General features: G+C 40.5%; 1 protein-coding gene across 3 annotated transcripts in view; it reads left to right on the top strand.

Annotated features, from left to right (window-relative positions):
• The window catches only part of AGBL3 (ATP/GTP binding protein like 3), a 55,070-nt gene extending 41,490 nt beyond the window's left edge, over positions 1–13,580 (top strand). Inside the window, exons 16-19 of one of the 3 annotated variants that reach the window (XM_032868807.1) lie at positions 4,611–4,659; positions 5,812–6,008; positions 8,690–8,921; positions 13,086–13,580. In XM_032868807.1, the coding sequence (XP_032724698.1) occupies positions 4,611–4,659; positions 5,812–6,008; positions 8,690–8,921; positions 13,086–13,509 (902 nt within the window). In that variant the 3' untranslated portion in view covers positions 13,510–13,580. Of the gene's footprint in view, positions 1–4,610; positions 4,660–5,811; positions 6,009–8,689; positions 8,922–13,085 lie in introns of those variants that run through there. The other 2 variants (XM_032868817.1, XR_004383954.1) reach the window with 2 other exon arrangements.
• Positions 13,581–25,832: the final 12,252 nt, after the last annotated feature.

Genomic DNA, 25,832 nt, shown 5'->3' with positions numbered 1-25,832 from the left:
AAGAGTTTCCCAAATAAAAGTTAAAGGACTACATGATCCCAAAGCCAGCCTTACAAGAAATGCTAAAGGGGAGTCTATGAGGGAAAGGAAAGACCATAAGCAGGAGTAAGAAAGTAGGAAGCACAAAAGCAATAAAATTATATCTATAAAAAAATCAGTCAAGGATTTCACTAAATGAAAGAATGTAAAACATGACACCATATACCTAGAATGGAAGGAGAGGAGTAAAGAATAAGTTCAAAATTAAGCAACTATCAATTTAATATAGACTGCCATATATATGTAAGATGTTATATACAAAACTGACAGTAACCACAAATCAAAAATCAGTGATGCACAAAAAATAAAGAGAAAGGAATCCAGGTATATCACTAAAGAAAGCCAGCAAATCATGTGAGAAGAGAGCAAAAGAAGAAAGAAATGGAGAACTACAAAATCAACCATAAAACAAGTAACAAAATGGCAATAAGTACATACCTATCAATAATCACTTTGGATGTAAATGGACTATATGCTCCAATCAAAACACATAGGGTGACAGAATGAATAAAAAGCAAGACTCATCTATATGCTGCCTACAAGAGATTTGTTTAGACCTAAATATACATGCACATTGAAAGCGAAGGAATGGAAAAATATTTATCATGCAAATGGAAGTGAAAAGAAAGCTGAGGTAGCAATAGAATATACTTCAAAACAAAACAAAATATACTTCAAAACAAGAGACAAAGAAGGACATTACATAATCATCAAGGAAACATCCAACAAGAAGTTATAACATAAATATTTATACACATAACAGATACATAAAGCAGCTAGTAACAAACATGAAGTAATAGTAATACAGTAATAGTAGGGGACTTGAACCACCCCACTTATATCAATGGATAGATCATCCAAACAAACAGAAAATCAACAAAAACACAGTGGCTTTGAATGACACATTGGACCAGATGGATCTAACAAGATATATGCAGAACATTCCATCCTGAAACAGCAGAATACACATTTGACAAAGTCCAACATTAATTCATGATAAATGCCTTCCACAAAGTAGGTTGAGAAGGAACACACCTCAAAATAATAAAGGCCATATATTAAAAAAACCCACAGCTAACATCATACGCAATGGTTAAAAACTGAGAGCTTTCCCTCTAAGATCAGGAACAAGGATGTCCACTCTTACCACTGTTATTCAACATAGTACAGGAAGTCCTAGCAATCAAGACAACAAAAAGAAGTAAGAAGCATCCAGATTTGTAAGGAGAAAGTAAAACTTTCACTATTTGCAAATGACATGATACTACATATAGAAAACCCTAAAGACTCCACCAAAAAACTGCTAAAACTGATGAGTGAATTCAGCAAGGTCGCAGGATACACAGAAACTTGTTGCATTTCTATACACTAATAATAAAGCAATAGAAAGAAAAATTAAAACAATCCCACTTACAATTTCACCAAAAATAATAGAAAAACTAGGAATAAACTTAACCAAGGAGGTAAAAGACCTATATTCTGAAAACTATAAAACACTGATGAAAAAAACTGAAGATAACACAAATGGAAAGATATGCCATGCTCATGGATTGGGAGAGAAAATATGGTTAAAATGTCCATACTACCCAAAGCAATCTACAGATTTGATGCAATCCCTATCAAAATACTAATGGCATTTTTAATAGAATTTGATCAAATAACACTAACATCTGTGCAGAACCACGAAAGACCCTGAATAGTCAAAGTCATCTTGAAAAAGAACAAGAGTAGAGGTATCACAATCCCAGATTTCAAGAGATGCTACAAAATGAGAAATCAAAACAGTATGATAGCACAAAAATAGATCAGAATAGAGAGCCCTAAAGAAACAAACAAACAAAAACAAAAACAAAACAATTATTTGGTCAATTAATCTTCGACAAAGGAGGCAAGAATATGCAATGAGAAAATGGCAGTCTCTTTAACCACTGGTGTTGGGAAAAGTGGACAGTTACATGCAAAAGAATGAACCTGGACCACTTTCTTACACCATACAGAAAAATAAACTCAAAATGGAGTAAGGTCTTAACTGTGAGATCTAAAACCATAAAAAGCCTACACTAAGAGAGCATAGGCAGTAATTTCTTTGACATTGGCTATGGCAACATTTGCTACATATGTCTCCTAAGGCAAAGGAAACAAAAGCAAAAATAAACTATTGAGACTACATGAAAATAAAAAGCTTTTGCACAGCAAAGGAAACAATCCAGAAAACTGAAGGACAACCTACCGAATGGAAGAAGATATCTGCAAATGGCATAGTTGATAAACAGTATCTAGAATATATAAAGAACTAATACAACTCAACACGCAAAAAACACAAATTATCCAATTAAAAATGGGCCAAAGACATGAACAGACATTTCTCCAAAGAAGACATACAGATGGTCAATAAACACATGGAAAGATATTCAACATCACTCATCGTCAGCGAAATGCAACTTAAAACCACAATGAGATATCCCCTCATACCTATCAGAATTGCTAAAATCAAGAACATAAGAAACAACAGGTATTCGCAAGGATGCAGAGAATGGGGAAACTTCGTGCACTGTTGGTGGGAATGCAAGCTGGTGTGGCCACTGTGGAAAACAGTATGGAGATCCTCAAAAAATTAAAAAAGAGAATTACCATATGTTCTAGTAACTCCACTGCTAGTATTTACCCAAAGAATACAAGAACACTAATTCGAAAAGATCTGTGCACCCCAGTGTTTATTGCAGCATTCTTTGCAATAGACTTGGGCCTACAAGATGTCTATCATTGTTGCCAGCCATAGAAAAGCTATCAAAATGTTGGGTCTGCCATTAAATCACATTTTCAACATGTGGGACAAGAAGAACATCCTCTAATTTGGAAATAGTTTGAAGATGAGAATACAGGGAAACACTACAGTAAAATAACATGCTGTTTTTCTAAAACTGTTCGAAGATCTTTGAAGAAGCACATGGACTGTACAAAAGGATTCATTGCACCTGAACTATTTGTATTGTGTGTAGGTTATGACAAAAACTCATACAGTGGGGGGGGAATGATATTTAGGGGAAGAAAGACTGCCTCAAACCCCAAAGATATGTTACCTAAAGGGGCAGCCGAATGAAACCACCAGGAAAACTGTAATTTATTTGAAATCCACCTTCAGATTACCTCCGTGCTTTATAAACATTTTCCCTGAGAAAGAAGTTTAACATATGGTGACAGGGAGTTTCAGAGGGTCTAAAAACAATGGACATTTCAGACATGCAGCACCTACATGATGAATTTAAAGATGCAGATGGCCTGAATGCCAGAAAGCTAATCTGCTAAAAACAAGCTTGGATATTTTTAGAGAGGTGGAAACTAATTCCTTACAAGTCCAAAAACCTTCTGCATCCAGTAAGTAAAATCCTATTCCATACTCAGGTTTGTCTGTTGATGGGGTCTCTTACTTGATGTCATTGCACTGGACCGCCACCAGGGGCCAGTGTAAAAGTGGGCTCGGTAAGAGGAGACGGCAAGTCAGGTCTCTGAATGTGCTGTGTTAACGCTACATAAAGGAGGAACATCTTAAAGGTACAGGCAATTCAGAGAAGTATTATCAGAAAAGGAAACACAAAGTTCAAAAAGATCCTACTTTATCATGGGACATAAACCTGTTACTGTTCATTTTTTTTTTAAGATTTTATTTATTTGACAGAGAGAGATCACAAGTAGACAGGCAGGCAGAGAGAGAGAGGCGGGGAAGCAGGCTCCCTGCTGAGCAGAGAGCCCGATGCGGGACTTGATCCCAGGACCCTGAGATCATGACCTGAGCCGAAGGCAGCGGCTTAACCCACTGAGCCACCCAGGCGCCCCTGTTATTGTTCATTTTTATTAAATATAGGAAGTATCTGTTAGCTCGATTATATTTACATTCAGCTTTTAAAATCTTATTATGTCTTAAAAATGCACAATATGGCTTATAAAATTAAAATATCCAATAAAGAATTAAAATCTGTATCAGAGGAAAGAAACAAAATATTCTATTATTCTCACACATAGTGCTTAATGTGTTCTATAAATTACTGCTAAACGCCACTGTTAACTGGTCCTATTGTTTTGCTTAAATAATAGTGTTTATGTAACAGAAAAGCAAATAATACCTATTTTCAATACCTATTTTATATTTTAACGTTAAAATAATACATGTGACATATAGCTACCTGTTACATATTACACTACTTTTTTGGTCTGTCATGGCTGTGTCCTTGGTAGGCTCTCTAAACAGTTAGTCACCTGACTGTACATGTATATATCCTTCATAGATCTAACATATGTATTTTCAGTTCTGAATTTTTTGACATTTATTGGATAGGCATTTCTACTGTTTGCTATTCTCTTGAAACAGTTTAATTAAAAAGCTTCTAGGGGAAATACGTACTAATACACTTCATGTCTGAGTAAAACAATGGCAGATTAATTGAAGATAAACTCAGTTAAACTAGCCATTAAACGTATGAATGAGGCAAATGTCAAGAAGTAAAAGTACTAAATTTCATTAATCTTTTAAAAAAATCTCCATTCAGATATTTTATGGCTTATTCTCTTTTTAGTGAAAATACCGGGACGAGCTCCTGCTTGGTTTCTAAAAAGATATTTGAGGTAGGAGAACTAGATTTCTTCTACCCGGCTTCCTTAATCCTTTTCCTCTGGCTTCTATGATTTTGATTTTGAATTAAAGCAACAGGTAAAAGTAGCTTTTTTATAACAATTGTTAATTGATGTCTCTTTATATTCTCCATCGTATCTGTAGGCCGATGTTAATACATAGCAGTGCTTTTCTGATACCATTTGAAGGATATTGAGATTTCAGTATTCCCGAACTATCCCCCGTGGATGCCTTAAAATCTACAATTAGACATTTATTTCTATGCATTTGTCACGGCATTATCTGAGTTTCTCTTTTTTCAAAAAAAATATATATATTGCTGGTGTAAGATAATTACTTAGCACTTTGGGATGGATGACTATCCCATCACGACCTATAAGAGCGATTGGAGTGTCAGTCACGTAGGGCTAATCCTAGTACCTGGAGACTGGAGGAAGTATAGAAAGTGAATTCAGGAATAACATAGATAAATTTGGTAGTTTCTCTAAACCAGTAATTATTATATCACTAGCTCCCTTGGCAAGTTTTCCTGTTCTAGGAATAATGACATGAGCAACCATCAGAACCATGGAATAGTAAGTATCTGAAGGTAGACTGACTGTGTCCAACAGAGGAAACATGGTATGCGCTTTCTTCCTCCCATGGCTCTTCTAAGAACTTGGTTTCTACTCAATATAATGGGTTCTGTGGAAATATGTAGACTCTCCTGCCCCCAAAACCTTCAAAATAGGTAAGAAACCTTCTTTGGGCATGCCTATACTTAGCTCTAGAACTGAACAAACTAATACAATTTTTTAAAGAAATCTATCTATAGAAAGATATCAAATGATACAGGAAAATAAGAGAAAGTAGAAAAAAGTATTGGAGTTACAAGCTGTCAATTCTGGACCCGTCCCTCCCTCTTATTAGCTGCATGATGTTGAGCAAGTAAGCTTAACCAGTCTGATTCCTTAGCACTCCCTCTCTGATGTAAGATGGGGATAACACTGGCCATCCTGCCTCGACCATAGGACTGGTAATACAATATCTGTAAGTCTCCTTTACATACTGCGAGGTGTAATATACAAATATAACATGGCACTACGTTACTCTTGATTAGATAGATCACCGGTGACACTGAAATCAGAGTACGCAATTTCTTTCAGCTCCCAAAATAGGATTCAGAGGCTCAGCAAAGACCAACAAAGACAGTCGTTAGAAACTGGTGAGAAGACAATCCACGAAATAATTCAGCCCAAGAGCACTAATTTGTATGGAAACTGTTTCAAAGTAAAATCCTTCAAGTGTCCTATGAGCACGCAAACTCCCAGCTGGGCTGAGAAGACAAGGATACCAGCAGAAGGAGGTTTGTTTGTTTGTTTGTTTGTTTAGGATTTTAATAAAGACAAAGGTTACTTTCACTGTATCATCATTAATAAATCCTATGAAATTTGGAACTGTTTATAATCGGAAAGAATTATTAGCCATTTTATTCCTGATTCTGAAAAGTGCTTGCCTTATTTAACTTCTATATAAGTTTGATACAGAAAAAAAATTTTAATATAGCTTTGGAAAAAATCTATTTAATTGCCTTATTCTCAATACGTCACCATTGCTGCCTTTTCCATACCATAGTATAAAAAAGGAATGAACACATGATATGAATGAATCTCAAAATCATTGTGCTGAGTACAAGAAGTCAGACTTATGAAATGCTGTATAAATCTCATGTATAGGAAATGCAAACTAATTTATAGAGGAAAAAAAAACTAGATAAAGCTTTCCTGGAGGAAGATGGCATAGAGCAGGAGATGAAGGGAAGAATGGACTAGAAAGGAACACAAGGAATCTCTTACGATGTTTTTTTCTAGATCCTGAATGTGGTGATGGTTTCACAATTGTTTACAGCAGTTGAATTGCCAGTTTCAGTTTCTAGAGCAACTAAGTGAAGTGGAGTTCTCTTCTGCTGAGATGGTAAAGACTGAGGGCAGATGAGCAAATCGGCTTAGGCTTATTTTTGAAATGCCTTTCAGACACTGAAGCAGAAGAACTGAGTTAGCAGTTGGGTATGAGTCTGGAGTTCAAGAAAGAGGTCTGGGCTGGATACACATGTAGAGATTTTCAGATAAAGACCGCATTCTAGGGCGTGAACCTGGATGAGACTCTTAAGTGAGGACGGATATAGAAGAGGGTTACGGAGCAGATCCTTGGGTATTCCAGTACGGATGGATCAGAAGAAGAATAGGAACCAACAAAGATATATCTCTAACCTTCTTTTTACAAAGCATAACGTATTTCATGCTTTTATTCTAAGTGTATTCTACTTTTTCTTACGTTGTCTACACACCATCTTGGGCATTATAATTGTAAGTAATCTTGCTGCGTCCTTTAAAATGTCCTCTAGTCTTCCTTCAGGCTTTATTCAGGGTTTCTTTTTATCCTTCAGCTCTCTTCCTGAGTATATAGAATTTTTAAGAATTGTGTCAAAATACACATGAAATAAAATTACCATCTTAACTATTTTTAAGCCTAAAGTTCGGGTATTGTTAAGTACATTCACCTTGTCATGCACACAATCTCCAAAATTCTTTTCATCTTACTAACCTGAAACTCTGTACCCATTACACAACTCCCCATTCCTCTCTCCTCCCAGCTCCTGGCAACTATCCTACTTTGAATCTCTCTTTGACTACTTCTTACCTAAGTAGAATCAAATATTTGGAAGACAAATACATTATTTGTCTTTTTGTGACTGGTCTGTTTCACCGAGCATAATGTCTTCAAGTTTCATCCATGGTGTAGAAGGTGTCAGAATTTCCTTCTTGTCAAGGGCTGAGTGGTACTCCATTGTACATATCGACCACGTGTTGTCTGTCTATGCATCCATCAGTAGGCACCTGGGTTCCTTCCACCTTTTTGGCTACTGTGAATTGAATAATGCTGCTTCTATGATCATGTACAAATACCCCTTTGAGACTCTGCTTTCGACTCTTTAGGGCATAGACCCGGATAGAATTGCTGGATCATATAGTAATCTATTTTCAATTTTTTGAGGAACCACCATACTTTTCTTCACAGTGACTGTACCATTTTCCATTCCCAGCAACAGTGCACCAGGGTTCTAATTTCCACAGATCCTTACCAACACTTGTTATTTTCTGAGGTTTGTTTTTTTTAATATAGTAGTCTTACCTAATGCAAGGAGGAAGTAAACACTTTTTAATGTTATTATAATGATCACAATTAACAAAATAAACAATCATTCCTGCATATCCTGTAGTTAAGAAGGGATTTCCGGCATGCCCTTCTCATGGTCTTTCCCATATCTCCATCCTTCTGTTTCTCAAGATCAGAAGCTTTGCGGTCACCACTGATTCCTCTCTTCTCTCATCACACATTAATTCATTAGTAAAATCTCAAAATATAGGATTATATAACAGCAGGGTCCTGCTAAAACAAATCTCAGATGGTAACACTCCTCTGGCTCAAAACCCTTCAGTAGCTCCCCATTTCACACTCAGTAAAGTCAGTCTTTACAATGGCCTGTACGGCCCCATGTGAACGCTGTCCAAGCCACCTAGCCGAGCCGCTGTCTTAGCTCTTTCCCCATAATTCAGTCTACTTTAGCCACTTGTGCCATCTTTGTGATCAACAAACTAACATGCTCCTCGCTCAGGGCCTTTGCACCTACTATTTTTCTTGCCTAGAATGCTCTTTTACTCTGGTATCTGCTTGACTCACTCCCTAATTCCTCTGACGTTCCTCAACTTCACAGGGAGATCTTCCCTGAACGCCTTGTAAAAAACAGAAGTCAACCCCTCCCCCAAGAATTCTTTATTTCCCTCCCCCACATTATTTTATCCTGTAAACTTCAGCATTATCTGACATACTATATATATTACTTATTTGCTATTTTCTGACCCTGTAATTACAATATAATGGGTAAGGTTTTTTAGACAGATCCTTGGCACATAATGTTCAATAAGTAATTGATGAGTTGATTTAGTTCATGTACCTGTGCGTGTATTTGTGGTTGCTCCCCAGATCTGCGTCGCAACTTTAAAAGCAAAATGAAAGAATGTACTTCTTTCCAGAGCAAGAAGACTGGCATAAATTGGACAGATGATGAAAAGAGAATCTACAGGGATAAAAGAATAGCTCAAACTCAAGAAATTCTGCAGTATTTGCTCCCTATCATGGAAAGCACTAAAAATGTACAAACCCCTCAGAAGAAACAAATATTCAACCCAAGAACCAACTTCCAAATTCAACATCAGTAAGTCGATACAATTTTGTCATTCTCAGATATTGACTACATTTTTATAAGGAAGCAAAGTTTAGTAATTCATTATCCTAAGAAACAAACATACGCTCTTAAAAATGGTGCAGCTACGCCCCATTTGACAAAGGGACAAAAACCCAAAGCCATCAGAAAATAATGGATAGGTGACGGGAATAGGTTATCAGGTCTTATTTAATCATTTGCATGAAATCACTCATTAATTTGGATCTCTGAGTAAGTATATGTGCATAAAGTATGACAGTAGCCTGACTTCAGATTTCTCTGATGTGTTTAAGGCTTATAATCCTAGGGTGCAACCAGAATAAGAAATAATTACCTTGAATTACTTAAGCTTATTGACAGTCAGAGGAAAGCATAAAGAACAAGACCAGATTTCTTTTAAAGATAAAAAAAAAAATAGAACCATCACTAAGACTAAAAGGAAACACGTATACCTAAGAGACAACAGCAAGCTGAAAACATTATTAACAAATCTTAATGAGGTATCTTTGTACTAGACATGATTCTGTGTTTGCACACACACCATGTGTATTTTACACTCTGCACCTAAGGAAATTGAGGTGCAAAGAGTTTAAGTGATTTGTCCAAGGTCACACAGCCAACAGACAATCTGTTTTCAGAGTCTGTTATATTCCCTTTAAAATACAAATGAAAAACAGAGGACCAATAAACTAAATAGTCACAGATGACCTACACATCAATGACAAAATTTTGAATACTTTAGTAGGAAAATGAGCAAAGGCTATGAACCAGAAATTCACAAAAGAAAAAAATTGGTCAATAAATATTTTAAATATTTAATTTCACTTAAAGGAGTGCAAATTAAAGCAATAATGAAACTATTCATTTGTGCCTCTTGATGGAAGAATTAACTCACTGATGGTTGGAATATGAATTCATACAGAGTTGTGTTTCTTTTGGTTTTGGGTGGGGTTTTTTTGATGCAGAGTTTTGAAAGGCAATCCAACAGTGTAAACGAAAAATCCTCAATATTATATATTCATTTTGACTAAAAAAATTCCACTTTTAGAAATTAAACCTAGGGATGGGGCGCCTGGGTGGCTTAGTCTGTTAAGTTTTTGACTCTTGATTTTAGCTCAGTTCATGATCTCAGGGTTGTGAGATCGAGCCCCACATCAAGCTCTGTCCTGAGCATGGGAGCCTACTTAAGATTCACTCTCTCTCCCTCTGCCCCTCCCCCACCACTTACTTTCTCTCAAAAAATGTGCTCACTTCGGCAGCACGTACACTCAAAAAAAGGAAATTAAACTTCCAGAAGTGGGGGGTGGAAAACCTAGGTAAGAGGTTTCTGTAGTGATGTTCACTTCTTTATTTAAGATTTATTTATTTCAGAGAGAGAATGAGTGAGGGTGGGCGGGGAGAAAATCTGAAGATTCAGATGCTTAATCGACTGAGCCACCCAGGCACCTTGATGCTTTTAAACGATATTTCAGTATCGTTTAAAAGCGTCAAAGAAAAAGGAAACAAAATGAACCTAAATGTTCAACAACAGAAAAAGTGCTTATAGTATATCCATAGAATGAAGTATTATGTAGCTATGAAATATTGTAAGTACAGATTAATTAACATGTGATAATGTTCGCAATGCATAAGTGAATAAAAACTACAAATCAACTTTGTTATGGTTGCGTTTACAGACTATGCAAGTCTGTTTAAAGTGTGCCTATTATACACAAACACATACACACCTACAAAGATCTCTGGTAGCACGTAGCCCCAGCAGTGGTTCTCTCTGGATGCAGCCCTGACAGAGGGTGATATGCCTCTTTATGCCCCCCCAACTCTTTTTTTTTTTAAAGATGTTATTTATTTATTTGACACAGAGAAAGAGATCACAAGTAGGCAGAGAGGCCGGCAGAGAGAGAGGAGGAAACAGCCTTCCGTGCTGAGCAGAGAGCCCGATGCGGGGCCTGATCCCAAGACCCTAAGATCATGACCTGAGCCTAAGGCAGAGCCTTAACCCACTGAGTTCCCAGGCACCCCCCCAACTCTTGATTAATGCCTATTTCTTAATAGTATAACCAGCAAAGTCCATAAAATTATAAGGATAGGCAACTGGTGACAGTTTCTAATCAGAAGGGATAGCTATCGTGCTGGGGAAGGCAGGGCCTCACAGAAATTGTGTCTAATATGTCAGGTAATATGGGCGAGACAGATAGCACAGGCCCAGGCAAACAAGGGACCAGTCCCATTATGATAACACAAGCAGACTCAATAATCCAGAAACTAATAACAAAATATAATGGACCTAGGCAAAGATGACAGTTAAGACATAGCTTAATTTTTAATTCTTATATTCATGAGCGATCTCTTACAAACTTTGAACCCAGAAGTGTACTCAGTGTGGATTGGCCTGAGTCTGGAAGGGTAGACAGCTAATAGATTGTATTAATTAAGAACCCTTTGGGTGCAAATAACAGAAACCAATTTAAGCTACTTTAATCAGAAAGTACAAGGTCGGGTAGGAGGGAAGAAGTATAAGAAAATCTAAGACAATTTACGGCAATAAAGGGTAGAGAGAATTCAGTCAGGTCTCAGAAAACGGCTGAAACTAGGGAACGGAAAGCAGCCTGAACTCTATCCATCTTCAGTCTCCGTTTGTCTCTCTCTGCAGAAAACTCTTCATACCTCACACCCGCACAAATTTGCAACCCCCAACACTTGCGCTTTCAAGACTCTCTCTTCTTCCCAATTCAAAGTTACAGGGAAAGAGAATCTGGTTGGCAACCATGCCAGTGGGTAGAGAACAGATAGTTACAAATGGCTGACGACCCTTGTGGGTCAAGAGGTAGTCCCCAGAGAAGGGCACCTTGTGCCTGGGGTAGGCCCTTCCCCAAAGTATCTACCATAGGTATACATGGAAACAAGAAAAAAAAAAAAGGAAAATAGCAAGCAAGACCATTCTTTTTTTTTTTTTTAAGATTTTATTTATTTATTTGACAGACAGAGATCACAAGTAGGCAGAGAGAGATGGAGAAGCATGCTTTCTGCTGAGCAGAGAGCCTGATGCAGGACTTGATCCCAGGACCCTGGGATCATGACCTGAGCCGAAGGCAGAGATTTTAAATCACTGAGCCACCCAGGCGCCCAAGTAAGACCATTCTTAACAGATTAATTCACTATAAACTTCAATACAATCAAGTGGATATTTTTTGCTCTTTGAACTTATTTCTTTATGACTTCATATATTTTGTCTGACTGGCTCGGCACACGTAATGTTACCCATAGGAAGTGATTACAGAGTAAAGTGCGACTAACCCCCAAAATGAGAAAATCATACTTTTGTCAAACCATTTTAGACATCTTTCCAAGTTTGGACTAGGGAGAGAATACTTAATGTACTTTAACAGCTGGCAGAATTATTATATTAAAGAACGTAACATTTGAACGTAATTATGGGGCTGGAACTTAAATTGTCTGTTCTGTTCTTAACCAAAATAAATAGAGTCTAGGTGGATGCTAATCAGTATCATATTAGCAAGAGACCTTATATCTCTTCCTCCCTGTCAAACACTCGTCAGAAATCAGGTATTAAGGAATAAATCTCATATTCAAAATTCCATCTATTAATGATAAAAATTCCTTTTTTTTATGACAAAAATTCTTGAGAAAGACTATGCATCTGAAAATGTGACTGGAGAGATTTTTCACTTTGAGGAAAAAGAAATGATGCACTTTCCGTCTTTTGGATTCATACTGATCTTTTTACTGACTATAGAAAAAAAATGTGTAGCATGTAACTGAGTATATTCTAATAGAGTAAACAAGTAGATTTTTAGAGAAAGTGGAATTTTAGAGAACATTTACTTTAACTAAATGTATAGGTTAGGCACTGAGGCCCAGAGTGGAAGTCGGGAAGCTTGGGTCAGAGCAGGTATCTCAACAAACATACCCTCTTGGCATTCGCAAGTACAGGATTGGAGTAGCTCCGAGAAATCATGACCAGAAACTGAAGACCTAGATCATTCTCACAGAAACAATGGTAAAAGTCCTAAGGGAAGATGAATTCACCACAAGATTTAAAGATAAGACTTAAACTGTGACAAATACCTAAAGACTACAAATACCTAGGGTACATGACAAGAGAATAACTCATGTATTTCATTTCTTTCCTAGACTAAAGCCAGCAACTTACATAAATGTAAAGAGATACAGCACATCTTGGACACCACCCAGAAATCACCCTCTTATAAGCCAAAGGAATCTGACGGTCAGCTCTCTAGAGTGGCTCCAGTCTGTGTCCCAGAGATCACTTGAAAACCTGTCACCTCTCAAAGTGCCCAAGAAGAAGAAAAAACACTCTCGAATCAAGGCCACAAAGACTAAAGACGTAAAACCTGTCAGCAGCAAATGGGAGACTTATCCCTCAAGTCTCGAAAAGGACGCGGATATTAGCAAAGAAAAGAGTCTTCAAGCTGAAGAATGCAACGAGCAAAACTCTATGAAAATAGCTCCACATCCAACTAGAAATAAGGATGAGCAACCAAGTAAGAAGTGTGGACAACCTGCCTTCTCCTTGAAGCTCCAAAGAGACAAATAATTCCGCTCTATGCTACTCTGAAAACCTTGGATGAAAATACCGTATGCTTACTTAGTAAAAAGAAAAGGAAAAGAAAGAAAAAGAAAAGCCCTCCCCACCCTCCCTCTCTCCCCCCCTCACAGATACATATGCATATCCCAACTACAAGGTTCAGATAACCCATCTTCATTAGTGGCAACATCTTCCAGAGATTTAAAAAGAAATCCAGAGAAATTACAGAAAATTTAAAATCACTTATTTATATTTAATTTTTGTCAGGATGGAAAAAAAATCTATGAACTTCTGAATTCTCCCAAAACAACGTGTGCATTAGAACACCAAAAAACTAAGAACTCAAGGACAGAATGACCTCTACTATCAATGACTCTGACATCCCTAGTAGGCACCTTAATAAATCAATCAACAAATACCTTTTCTTGAATTTCTTTTAGTGTGCTAGAAACCATCAGTGGTATAAAAGACATTTCTCCCCACTAGATTACTGTATAATTGTACATGTAAAACACACAAGACTAACATAATTACAGAGTAAGATGGTACATAGGAAAGTGCTAAGTCGTACACATGTGACAGTTAAAGAAAATACTATGTATTAAAGGGTGTTAATTGCACAAAGCCAGTGTGTCACAAAATAGCACCAAAATGCATAGTTGATGGTTTACAGTGGTCATTTTACTTCTCAAAATGTAACAACAATGTAAAAGATGAGATGTGCAGTTTGCTTTAGAGCTAATGAATGTCCATTTCCAGCCATTTAGTTATGTGAAAGCAAGTGGGACATCTCACAGTTTGTCATTCATAAGACGGCAGTGGAGGGATTCCTCAACGACGCTACAGAGAAATAGGTACGTCAAGCAAATAAGTCAAGATGGATGTGATGAGTAAGAAAACGAGAGTCACAGGTCACCAGTGGTGTCCATTGCGGGGTAAGGCTAAGCAGAATGAGAATCAGGTAGATGAGGCACGTGAAAGATACAGGCTACAAGCTAATTAGGTTATGGTAGCAAGATGGAACTAAGAAAACCCAAGGTTGGGTAGTCTACTCCCAACAATCCCAAAAGCCAGAGGATTCAAGGAGAACTCACTGGGATAGTAAAAGAGTAACTATGTTTCTGTTTTGGTTTTATTTTCTGTTTTAATAGAGTTTATTTTTTAGAAAAAGTTCACAGCAATACTGAGCAAAAAGTATTTTCCATAAACCCCTGGAAACCCACACCTACATAGCCTCCCCATTATCACCATCGCCCACCATCTGTGAGAACTAAGGACTCTATACTGATACATCATGACGATCCAAAGCCCATAGTTTACATTAGGGTTTACTCAGGGTGTTGTACTTTGTCAGTTTGGACAAATGTCTACGGAGATAGATCTACCATTACAGTACCATACAGATTAGTTTCACTGGGGCCCCTGGGCTCAGTTAAGCAGAGTCCTGGGATCAAGTCCTGCATCTGGCTCCCTGCTCAGCAGGGAGTCTGCTTTTCCCTCTCCCTCTCCCCCTCCCCCACTGCTCATGCTCTCATGCTTTCTCAATCTCTCTCAAATAAATAAAATCTTAAAAAAAAAAAGTAGTTTCACTGCCCTAAATATTCTCTTTGCATATTCATCTTTCTCTCCCCACTAACCCCTGGCAACCACTCATCTTTTTGCTGTCTGTATAGTTTAACTTTTTCCAAAATATCACATAGCTGGAATCCTATAGTATTTAGCCTTTTCAGATTGACTTATTTCACTTAGTAATATGCATATAAACTTTATCATGTCTTTTCATGCCTTAATAGCTAATTTGTTTATAATGTTGAATAATATTCCATTGTCAATAACATAAGCTTCTGGCAATGTTAATTAAGAAAAAAAGACAAGGGCGCCTGGGTGGCTCAGTGTGTTAAGCCTCTGCCTTCGGCTCAGGTCATGATCTCAGGTTCCTGGGATCAAGTCCCGCATCGGGCTCTCTGCTCAGCAGGGAGCCTGCTTCCCCCTCTCTCTCTCTGCCTGCCTCTCTGTCTAGTTGTGATCTTTCTCTGTCAAATAAATAAATAAATAAATCTTTAAAAAAAAAAAGAAAAAAGACAAATTATTAATATCAGAAAGGAGAAGCCATTAGTACTAATACCAAAGACATTAAAAGGTTAATAAAAGAATATTCCAAACAACTGTCTACCCACAAATTGGTTAACCTATATGAAATGGACCAACTCCCTAAAAGACACAATCTGCCAAAATTTACACAGGAAGAAGTAGACTAGTTGAATAAGACTATATCAATTAAGTTGAATCAATAAGTTGTCAAGAGAGAAATCACCAGGCCCAAATGGGTTGACTGAATTCTATAAAAAATTTAAGAAATTACACCAAATCTCTACAATCTCTAACAGAAGACAGAAGCAGAGAAAATACTTCCTAATAGAGTACGGAATTAAAAATGGTACGGCCGGGGCACCTGGGTGGCTCAGTGGGTTGAGCCTCTGCCTTCTGCTCAGGTCATGATCTCAGGGTCCTGGGATCCAGCCCCACATCGGGCTCTCTGCTCAGCGGGAGCCTGCTTCCCACTCTCTCTCTGCCTGCCTCTCTGCCTACTTGTGATCTCTGTCAAATAAGTAAATCTTTAAAAAAAAAAAATGGTATGGCCACTTTGAAAGACAAAACCAAAACATATTCTTACTATATGATCCCCAAATCACAGTCCTTGGTATTCACATAAAGGAGTTGAAACTTCTGTCCACACAGATATTAATAGCAGGTTTATTCGTAAGTGCCAAAACTTGAAAGAAACCAAGATGCCTTTCAGTAGCGGAATGGTAAATAAACTGTGGTACATCCAGAGACAATGGGTTATTCAGCACTAAAAAGAAATGAGCTATCAAGCCATGAAAAGACATGTAGGAACCTTAAGTATGTATGTATATATTTATTTAAAGATTTTTATTTATTTGACAGAGAGGGAGAGAGAGCACAAGTAAGCAGAGAGGCAGGCAGAGGGGAGGGGAAAGCAGACTCCCCGCCAATCAAAGAGCTGGATGTGGGGCTTGATCCCAGGACCCTGAGATCATGACCTGAACCGAAGGCAGAGGCTCAACCCACTGAGCCATCCAGGCATCCCGGAACCTTAAGTATTTATATTTAAATATTTATATTGCTATCTATTTATAAAAATGAATGAGGGTGTCCATTTCTATCCATTACAGAAAAGCTGGTAATGGACTAACCCATCCTCTATAAACTAAAACCAAATCATCTACATGACATAAGTGACTTCAAGAAACAGATCGTGATTAGCACAGGACTGTGGTGCTTAACCCACTCATTCAGTCCCACCTTTCATCCTAGAGCCATTTTCCAAACCATGGTTCAGAGGTGGAACCCCACAATCTTACTGGCCAGACAAAATAGAGATCAGAGTTTGCGTCTGCTCTGAGAGCTGAAATTTAGAGGCAGCGTACTGAAAAAGAAGGAACCACAGAAAAACAGCCCCCAAAATCTATGTAGAAAGTTACTCTCAGGTCCCTGACCATATCCTAAGATGTTTATATAAAGGCAAGTATAGCAAACAGAGTAGAAAAGAGTCCTGGGAAGACACTGGGGTTCCAACTCAACCAAAATATAGAGACCTTGGTGAAAATCCCCAACATTGAATTGAAACCTCAGAAAAAACATGTCCTGTGAATAAAGACCATGCATAAGAGCAAAGGCTCCAGCCTAGGACTAAGGACAAAACTGGAATGGAACATTCAAACAAAGATTAAAATAAAACCCCCGGACCCTGAGACCATGACCCAAGCTGAAGGCAGAGGCTTTAACCCACCGGTCTCAGGGTCCTGGGATCGAGCCCCACATTGGGCTCTCTGCTCAGTGGGGAGCCTGCTTCCTCATCAATCTCTGCCTGCCTCTCTGCCTACTTGTGATCTCTGTCTGTCCAATAAATAAATAAAATGTTAAAAAAAAAAAAACCAACAAGACAGAGATAATCTGCTAGTAATACAAATTCTCCCAAAACAAAACTAAGTATTCTTTAGAAGAAGAAAACATAATCCAGACCTTCTATAAGGTATTAATGCCTGTCTAGCATGTAATTAAAAACTAGGAGATAAGAAATATAAAGTGGGGGCACCTGGGTGGCTCAGTGTGTTAAAGTCTCTGCCTTCGGCTCAGGTCATGATCCCAGGGTCCTGGGATTGAGCCCCACATCAGGCTCTCTGCTCAGCGGGGAGCCTGCTCCCCACCCCCCGCCAAGCCCTGCCTGCCTCCCTGCCTACTTGCAATCTATCTCTGTCAAATAAATAAATAAAATCTTAAAAAAAAAAAGAAAAAAGTGACCAATAGTCAAGAGAGAAAGCAGATAACAGAAGAAGGTCCAGAGATAATCCAATAAATGGAGTTAACAAAAAAGACTTCAAAATAACCATTAAAAGTTATACAGGAAAAGGTGAAAATCAATGCAAACATGGAGAATTTCAACACAATTAGGCTTTAAGAATCAAGTTGACAGGGGCACCTGGGTGGCTCAGTGGGTTAAAGCCTCTGCCTTCAGCTCAGGTCATGATCTCAGGGTCCTGGGATCGAGCCCCGCATCGGGCTCTCTGCTCAGCAGGGAGCCTGCTTCCTCCTCTCTCTCTCTGCCTGCCTCTCTGCCTACTTGTAATCTCTGCCTGTCAAATAAAATAAATAAAATCTTAAAAAAAAAGAATCAAGTTGACATTCTAGAGATGAAAAATACAGTATCTGAACTTCATCATTCATTACATGGGTTTACAGCAGGCTAGATACAGCAGAAGTCCAAATCAGTTTTAAGACTGGCCAACAAGAGCTATCCAGAATAAAATTTAGAGGATTAAAAAAAAAAAAAAAGCCAGAATAGAGGGTAAGAGAGATGTAGGATATACAGTCTCTAAGTTTTAATGTCTAACTGAGTTCCAGAAGGAGACGAGGAAGAGAATGAAAGAAGCAATATTTGAAGAAACTTGCAGAAGTGAAGGGCAGCAGAGCTCAAGCAGGATAAACATGAGGAAAACCACAAACACACCACAGTCAAACAGGTAAAAACCAAAAGTAAAAGACAAATTGTGACAGCAGCCAGAGGGTGGGTGGAAGCCACATTTCCTACAATTGAAAAACTATGAGAATTCAATCTGATCTCTTTACAGAAACTATAGAAGCCAGAAGAAAGTGGAATTGCAATTTTAAAGAACTGAAAGAAAATGGAAAACCTGAAATTCTAGGTTAAAAAAAAGAAATCCTTTAAAAAATTGAGGCCACTACGAAAGAAGAGGGCTGAGTATCTACTGTGACACCGTCCTCTTGGCAAACATGACGCAGATTCTGTATCATCTCTGGCTCCCCACACAGGGCAGCAGGGGTGCCTGGAGGGGCTGGGGTCCTGAAGCTGTCCCTGGCCCACCAGCTCAGGCAAAGGGCTTTCTGAGATGAAACAAGACACCCGCTAACTCCGGGGCTTTCATCCTGACATCATTAAATTGCTCTGTACCATCAGGCTTTAAGAAAGATCTGCCCTGGGGTGCCTGGGTGGCTCAGAGGTTAAAGCCTCTGCTCAAGTCATGATCCAGGGGTCCTGGGATCGAGTCCTGTATCAGGCTCTTTGCTCAGCGAGGAGCCTGCTTCCCCCACTCTCTCTTTGCCTATCATCTCTCTGCCAACTTGTGATCTGTCAAATAAATAAAAATATTAAAAAAAAATGATCTGCCCTCCACCACCAAAACAATAAAAAAAGTTATATTTCATTTTTACCCCAGAACGGTGAGCAGTCTTTCTGAATATAAAAAGAGGTTGCTTAAGTCATTTTTTTCGTAATAAAAACCTTTTCTTGTCATGGCTGAATTCTTGACTTTTACAAACACGTTATAAATGCTTAATTGGTGATTTCTCTTTCAAATAAATTATAAACAATTATCACTTCACCAAACCTTCACCATCCCCTCACCCCTAAGCCTGGCAAGAGCCTCTGTTCCCCACCACGCTCACAGGCGGACGGAACCGGCACCTGCAGGGCTCCCCGCCCAGCCTGGGCTCCCAGCCCTGCTCCTCTGGGGACAGGCTGCATGGAGACAGCTGCTCCTGGCAGAGTCCTGGGTGACAAGCTGGGCAGCCCTGGGCCCAGTCCGTGGCAGGGACACTAGGACAGTGATTCTGTATAAGGAAACAGAATTGGCAGGTCGAGCTGAGACGTCGCACTCCCCGCACCGCGGTCACCACCAGTCTGCAGACGGCTGGGTGCGGACGGCAGCACGTGCTGGAAGGAGCCAGGGTCAGGGAGTCACCTCGCCCGAGAGCACCGGGACTGGACGGCAGCCCGGCTCCCTGAAAGCACAGGAAACGTTAAGACATCAGCAGTTCCCCTTCATGTGTCCTGGGTTCAGCGAAGCGACACGTCTGGCGAGGCCCATCCGCTCTGTGTCATGGTTGGTCTGCACTGACCAAACACGGAGGAAACGAACTCGAAGGGGGCGGCTCCCTCCAGGATGTGGGCCTGGGGGCCTCGGCTGCACCGCTCTCCGCACTGGGCCCGAACGGGGGGGCGGGCAGAGAATGTGGGTTATGGCCTGACACCGCCCTGATCCTCCAGGATTTGCATGGGGTCAGGTGGGGCCTGGGGTGGCCAGAGCGTGTGGGTTAGTCTCCTCGGGCTGCCCTCAGCCTTTCTATGCTCCCCTCAGTGCACAAGACACATCGTGGCTTTCTGCGTGCGCAGCAGCGAACAAAGTGAGGGTGTCGTGTTTTATTCGGCCTCACTGCCCGCTATCGGGTCTGGGTTGCTAGGTGCTCGTTTCAGAAACAGAACATTCCGCAGGGTTCCAAGCAGACAGTTGTGGTCCACCGGCTACCCGTAACCAGCAACCGAGCTTCGGCACCTTGGGAGCCACGTGGCTCCTTCAGACTGCCACAAAGCTAGCTTCTGGAGCAGTGTTCTGGTGCTAGAATCGGAGGAGACAAAGCCCTTTGGGTTTCCCTTCAGTATATGCTGCTATGAGTTTTTAATTTTTTTTAAGGTTTTATTTATTTATTTGACAGACAGAGATCACAAGTAGGCAGAGAGGCAGGCAGAGATTGAGGAGGAAGCAGGCTCCCCGCTGAGCAGAGAGCCCGATGCGGGACTCGATCCCAGGACCCTGAGATCATGACCTGAGCCGAAGGCAGAGGCTTAACCCACTGAGCCACCCAGGTGCGCCGAGTTTTTAATTTTTAATAAGAAGCTAACATCAAGGGGGAATAAAGAGGTAGTCACATGCTTTTCTGTCCCGGTTGAAGAACACAGGTCAGTGAAAAGATTAAATAAGTTTATCCAAGGCTATGGATCTCTCGGGTCACCCCTCTTGGAGGCCGGTCCTCTGAGGGTACAAAGTCTGTTTGGCAGCACCTAAGAGACGTGGGAAGAGGTTGACCTCTTCACTTGCAGACCCAGTGGAGCTCTCAAAAACAAAGCAAAAAGCAAGCTCCCCAAACCGTCCTGTTACTGCGTGATGATGGCTCCTCTTTCCGAACAGCCGTGATCAGGGCGCCTGGGCGGCTCAGTCAGTTAAGCGTCCGACTCTTGGTTTCAGCTCAGGTCCTGATCTCAGGGTCACGGGATCAAGCCCGGCGCCGGGCTCCACAGGCAGCAGGGCATCCGCTGGAGTGTCCCCCTCCCGCCGCCCCTCCTCTGCTCACTCGTGCGTGTGTGCGTGTGTGTGTGTGTGTGTGTGTGCTCTCAAATTAAAAAAAAAAAAAAGGACATGATCAAAGGCAGACTGAAACCCTTCCAGTCCCCAACAAACTAATGCTAAAGACATCTCAGAAGAAAGTGTAGCCCGACTTCAGAGGAAATAATGGACGGCTGGGATAAAAACGCTCACCCGCAGCAAACCCTAAGCCTGCTTTTCCGAGATGAGGAACAGAGAGTGTGGGAACTGAAAGGCAAAAAAAAAGAAAAAAAAAGCTTGAAAGTATTGGACATGAATGACACAGGCTGCAAACGATAAAGGAGCCCATAAAATCTCTGTGCGGAAGGCAGTAAGCTCACCTGCTCTCTTCAGAGAAAATCCCACAGACGCTGGGAAGTCCCCCTTCCACAGGAGAGGAGGACAGCTTGGCCATGAAGTCACAGCGACCCAGGGTCACATGCAGGTCTCATTCAGAGGTCAGTGCAGCCGATCCCTGAACAGCCGCAGCCACGGCAGGACATCTGGTTTTTTTCTCTTCAAAAGTAAGTTAGATTTCGAGTACGCAACGCCTAACGACTCACTATAACCACCGTGCGGTACATTAGGTCTCCAGACTCATCTTAAGAACTGAAGGACTTTACCTTCTGATCTCTCCCCCTTTTCCCCCTTAACCCAGCTTCTGAAAGACTCAACTGCATTCTGTGTTACTGTAGGTTTGGGTTTTTTTTTAGATTCCATTTTGTGATCATGCAGTATTTGTCTGTGTCTGGTTCGTTTCACTTAGTATAATGGCCTCCAGTTCAAACCCTATTCCTTTTGTGAAAAAGTAACCAAATAAGAAAATAAAAAATAATGAATAGTGTCCTCCAGGGTCATCCATGTTGTTGCAAATAGGATTTCTTTCTCATGGCTGAGTAATATCCCAATATATAGAAGGATATAGATAAAGATTATGTAATATATGATCACTCTTTTCTTTTTTAATTTTTTTAAAAAAATTTTATTTATTTATTTGAGAGAAAAAGAGAATGAGAGAGAGAGAGATCATGAGAAGGGAAAGGTCAGAGGGAGAAGCAGGCTCCCCGCTGAGCAGGGAGCCCAACACGGGACTTGATCCTGGGACTCCAGGATCGTGACCTGAGCTGAAGGCAGTCACTGAACCCAGCCACCCAGATGCCTCTCACATTTTCTTTATACATCTGTCAATTTTTTTTAAAGATTTATTTATTTATTTGACGAGAGAGAGAGAGCGAGAGGGAATATAAGCAGAGGGAGTGGGAAAGGGAGAAGCAAGCCTCCCGCTGAGCAGGGAGCCCGATGTGGGGCTCAATTCTAGGACCCTGGGATCATGACCTGAGCTGAATGAAGGCTGATGCCCAAGGACTGAGCCACCCCGGTGCCCCTATATCTGTCAATTTGCTTAGAGAGATCTCGTGTTATCACCCCCCCCAAAATAAGTGAAGTGATGGATATATTAGTTAACTTGACTGTGGTAATCATTTCACAATGTATATTAAATTATCATGTTGTATGCTTCAAATATATGCAAGTTTCATTTGTCACTCATCGTAAAGCTGGAAAAAAACATTAAAAAAGCAATTTTAATTTACCTCTGATGAACACTTTAATTGCTACTGTTTGATTTTTTTGCTTGGTCTTACTGTTTGAGAGAATTATAACTTCTAGAGCATTTTTAAATATAGATGGGTTTAACTTAATTATGACACATTATTTCTATTTCATTGAGTCCCCTAGAATGGAAGGATATAAATATTACACTTACACTATTACTTAAACCATCATTGTCAGTTTACAAAACCAGGCAGGATATAACCAGGGGGGTAGAGACTATTTCAATATATTCTTCGAAATCTGTAGAAGTAGCTTAATATTTACCTCAATAAACTTATTGGCATTATTCCTTTTAACAAAATGAAAAACCTAAACAACAACAAAGACATCACAGTTAAACCTATTGGTATTCTTATCAGTTCTAAATTTATAGACTAAGCGGCTTGCAAGTTACAACCATTGGCTACTTATTTTGTAATTTTCTGAAATTCGTCATTTCAGCTTTGTTCATGTATTCAATATTTTGATGCCCTTAGATTTTATTCAGTTAAGTTTTTGCCTGGGTGGCTCAGATGGTTAAGTGTCTGCTTTCAGCTCAGGTCATGATCTCCCAGTCCTGGGATGGAGCTAAGCCCAGTGTTGGGCTCCCTGCTCAGGGGGGAGACTGCTTGTCCCTCTCCCTCTGCTCCTTCCCCACTTGTGCTCTCTCTCTCAGTCTCAAATGAACAAATAAAATCTTTTTTAAAAAACTTTTCCCCTTAAAAAACAATAAAGGGACAGAGACCCAGTTCTAGAACACCCTAAGAGGTTCCTCCATCTGCTCCCGTATGAGAATACCATCACTGTTTAAAAAAAAAAAACAAAAAACACTCATTTTAAGTCTCAAGTCTCAGGAAATTGTCCTAAGGACATACAACAAATGAAGAAACATTCAAGAAAATTTACCCCCCAAAAAAAGGAAAAGAAAAGAAAATTTACTACATCTCAGACTTAAGCCATACCCACTCCTCCCTTCCCGCTGGTTCAGCAAGAGGGAATCTCCCTTCTCCCTGAGCGGGTGGCCAAGGTCACAGTCAAGGGCTGGGGCATCTCCCCGGCAGGCCCCGGCTGCTAGCATTTCTCCGGTCCTACCTCAGTGCCACAGAGACTCCGTTCCGGGCAAGTACAACCAAGAGGTCAGGGCCTCCCCCCTACACCGCACCAGAGTGCACAGGCCCCCTTTGCCAGGGCTGGCTCCACGGGCAGGGAGCGAAGAAGGTGGACCAGGTGGGAGGGACGGTCCCACGCTCACCGCGCTCCCGCAGGGGCCAGCGGCCACCCCAGGAGGAGGGGCAGGCTGCAAACCGAGAGCTCAGGCGTTCTCCCCAAGTACACTGAGGTGTTTGGAACAGGGTGGGGAAGCTCACCCCCCAGGGGGCAGGCAAACCCAATGGTGAAAAAGGTAATAATAAATTAAAACAAATAAAACAAAAACCAGTGGCGATTTGGGTGATAAGCAATTAAGAGGAGACTAGTAGCTTTGATTAGAGCAAGAAGCTCACCAGCTGTGTTACCAGAGCCCGTGAAAGAGACTGCTAGAAAGAGCCTCTAGGGTGTTTAAAAAAAAAAAATTACACTTCCAGTTAAAAATGACCAATGGGGCACATTTCATTTTGTTCCTTCTCAAAAGCCCACTAAAATCATCATTTTTGTTTAAGACAAAGCTGCACGATGAGAACAGGAGAGGAGACCGTGTGGGAAGCTGTAAAGCAGAACAGCTTTAAACTTACAAAATAACACGGAGGCCAGATAGAGTGGAATAAGGCTTTCAAAATTACAAATGCAAGTTACTTTCACCTAAAATTCTGTACTCGATTGACCTTTGATTGATCAAGTTTAAGAGCATAATGAAGACTAAATCCGTAAAAGCCTTTGATGATGGCAACAGGCGATCCCCAGTCAGACAGAGGCTAAGGGAATCCCTAGGATGGGGGGGCGGGGAACCTTCCAGCAGGACTGCGCTGTGCCCAGAAGGCAGAAGCAGGTCCAAGGGCACTCCCGGAGTGAGTGACTCTCGGCAAGAGGTCAAGTACCATGCATACACATTTCTTGAAAAAAGATTTCAGATTTGCGGGTTGGATGGCTGTTAAGCACAGAGGACTCCAAGCAAACAAAGAATTAAGGCAATTATTATCTCCAGGGAAGAGTAACAGTTTTCCGGGGAAGGAAAAACAAAACAAACCAAACCAATTTTCTACACGGTCCCACTACTGTGTGCGAAGTCTACATATGACAGTACTGCAGACGCTGAATATTGATGAAAATAAACTTTTGATATACCCAGTCTGGACAGAGGAGGAAGAGAAGACTCAGGCTTGAGGAAGCCAGAGTCAGGGCGCTGTAACAGCTGATTGGTTAATCAACAGATTAGGCCTGAAACTGAAAACCCAGAAAGTAGGGACCCGGGAGGGTTATTTTGAGAATTGAGGTAATCGCTGAAACAGGTGAAAGCACTTGCCTCCGGCGAAGGAGGGAGAACGTGGGATTGCTGCTTTCCACAATGAACTCCCAACGCTGGGCTCTATCGAAACTCTGCGTATTCTGTCTTCAAAGAAATAAACTTCAAATAATGTCTCTTGAATACCATATCACTGTACTCACCAGTGTTTGATTTTCACAGTAACTATTTTATATTTGTACCAGAAAGTTATTTCTGTCTCTGCCTTCAAGGCATGGTCATGAAGGTCACGCCAAATATTTAGAAATTCGGCTTTGAACGGAAACAGCTGCCATCGCTGCGAGCCCAGTACTCAGCACTCAGGGCGAAGCACTCTCACACCTCAGCCCTGGTTTCCAGGACAGCCTGGAGAGCGGGTGCCCGGGCCAGTCAGAGAGAGGAACCTGATGCTGATGCTGAGAGCTTGAGTAGATAATTAGGAATCTGCAGCAGAGATCCCGGACCCGAGCCTCTTTTCTTCCTATTAGACCTCATCCTTCTAGGTTTGAGTTGGAAAGAAGTGCAAATAAATGAATAAAATATTTTTTAACAATAATAAAAGAACTACAAAGGCGGGGAATGGGAAGGACCGGGGAGGGGAAGAAAAGGCCCGAAGGACT

This window comes from Lontra canadensis, unplaced genomic scaffold, assembly GCF_010015895.1.
Source record: "Lontra canadensis isolate GAN:19392208 unplaced genomic scaffold, GSC_riverotter_1.0 scaffold2, whole genome shotgun sequence".
NCBI lineage: Eukaryota > Metazoa > Chordata > Mammalia > Carnivora > Mustelidae > Lontra > Lontra canadensis.
Note: the sequence above shows the minus strand (reverse complement) of the source record. Positions and strands in the feature narration are given on the sequence as shown.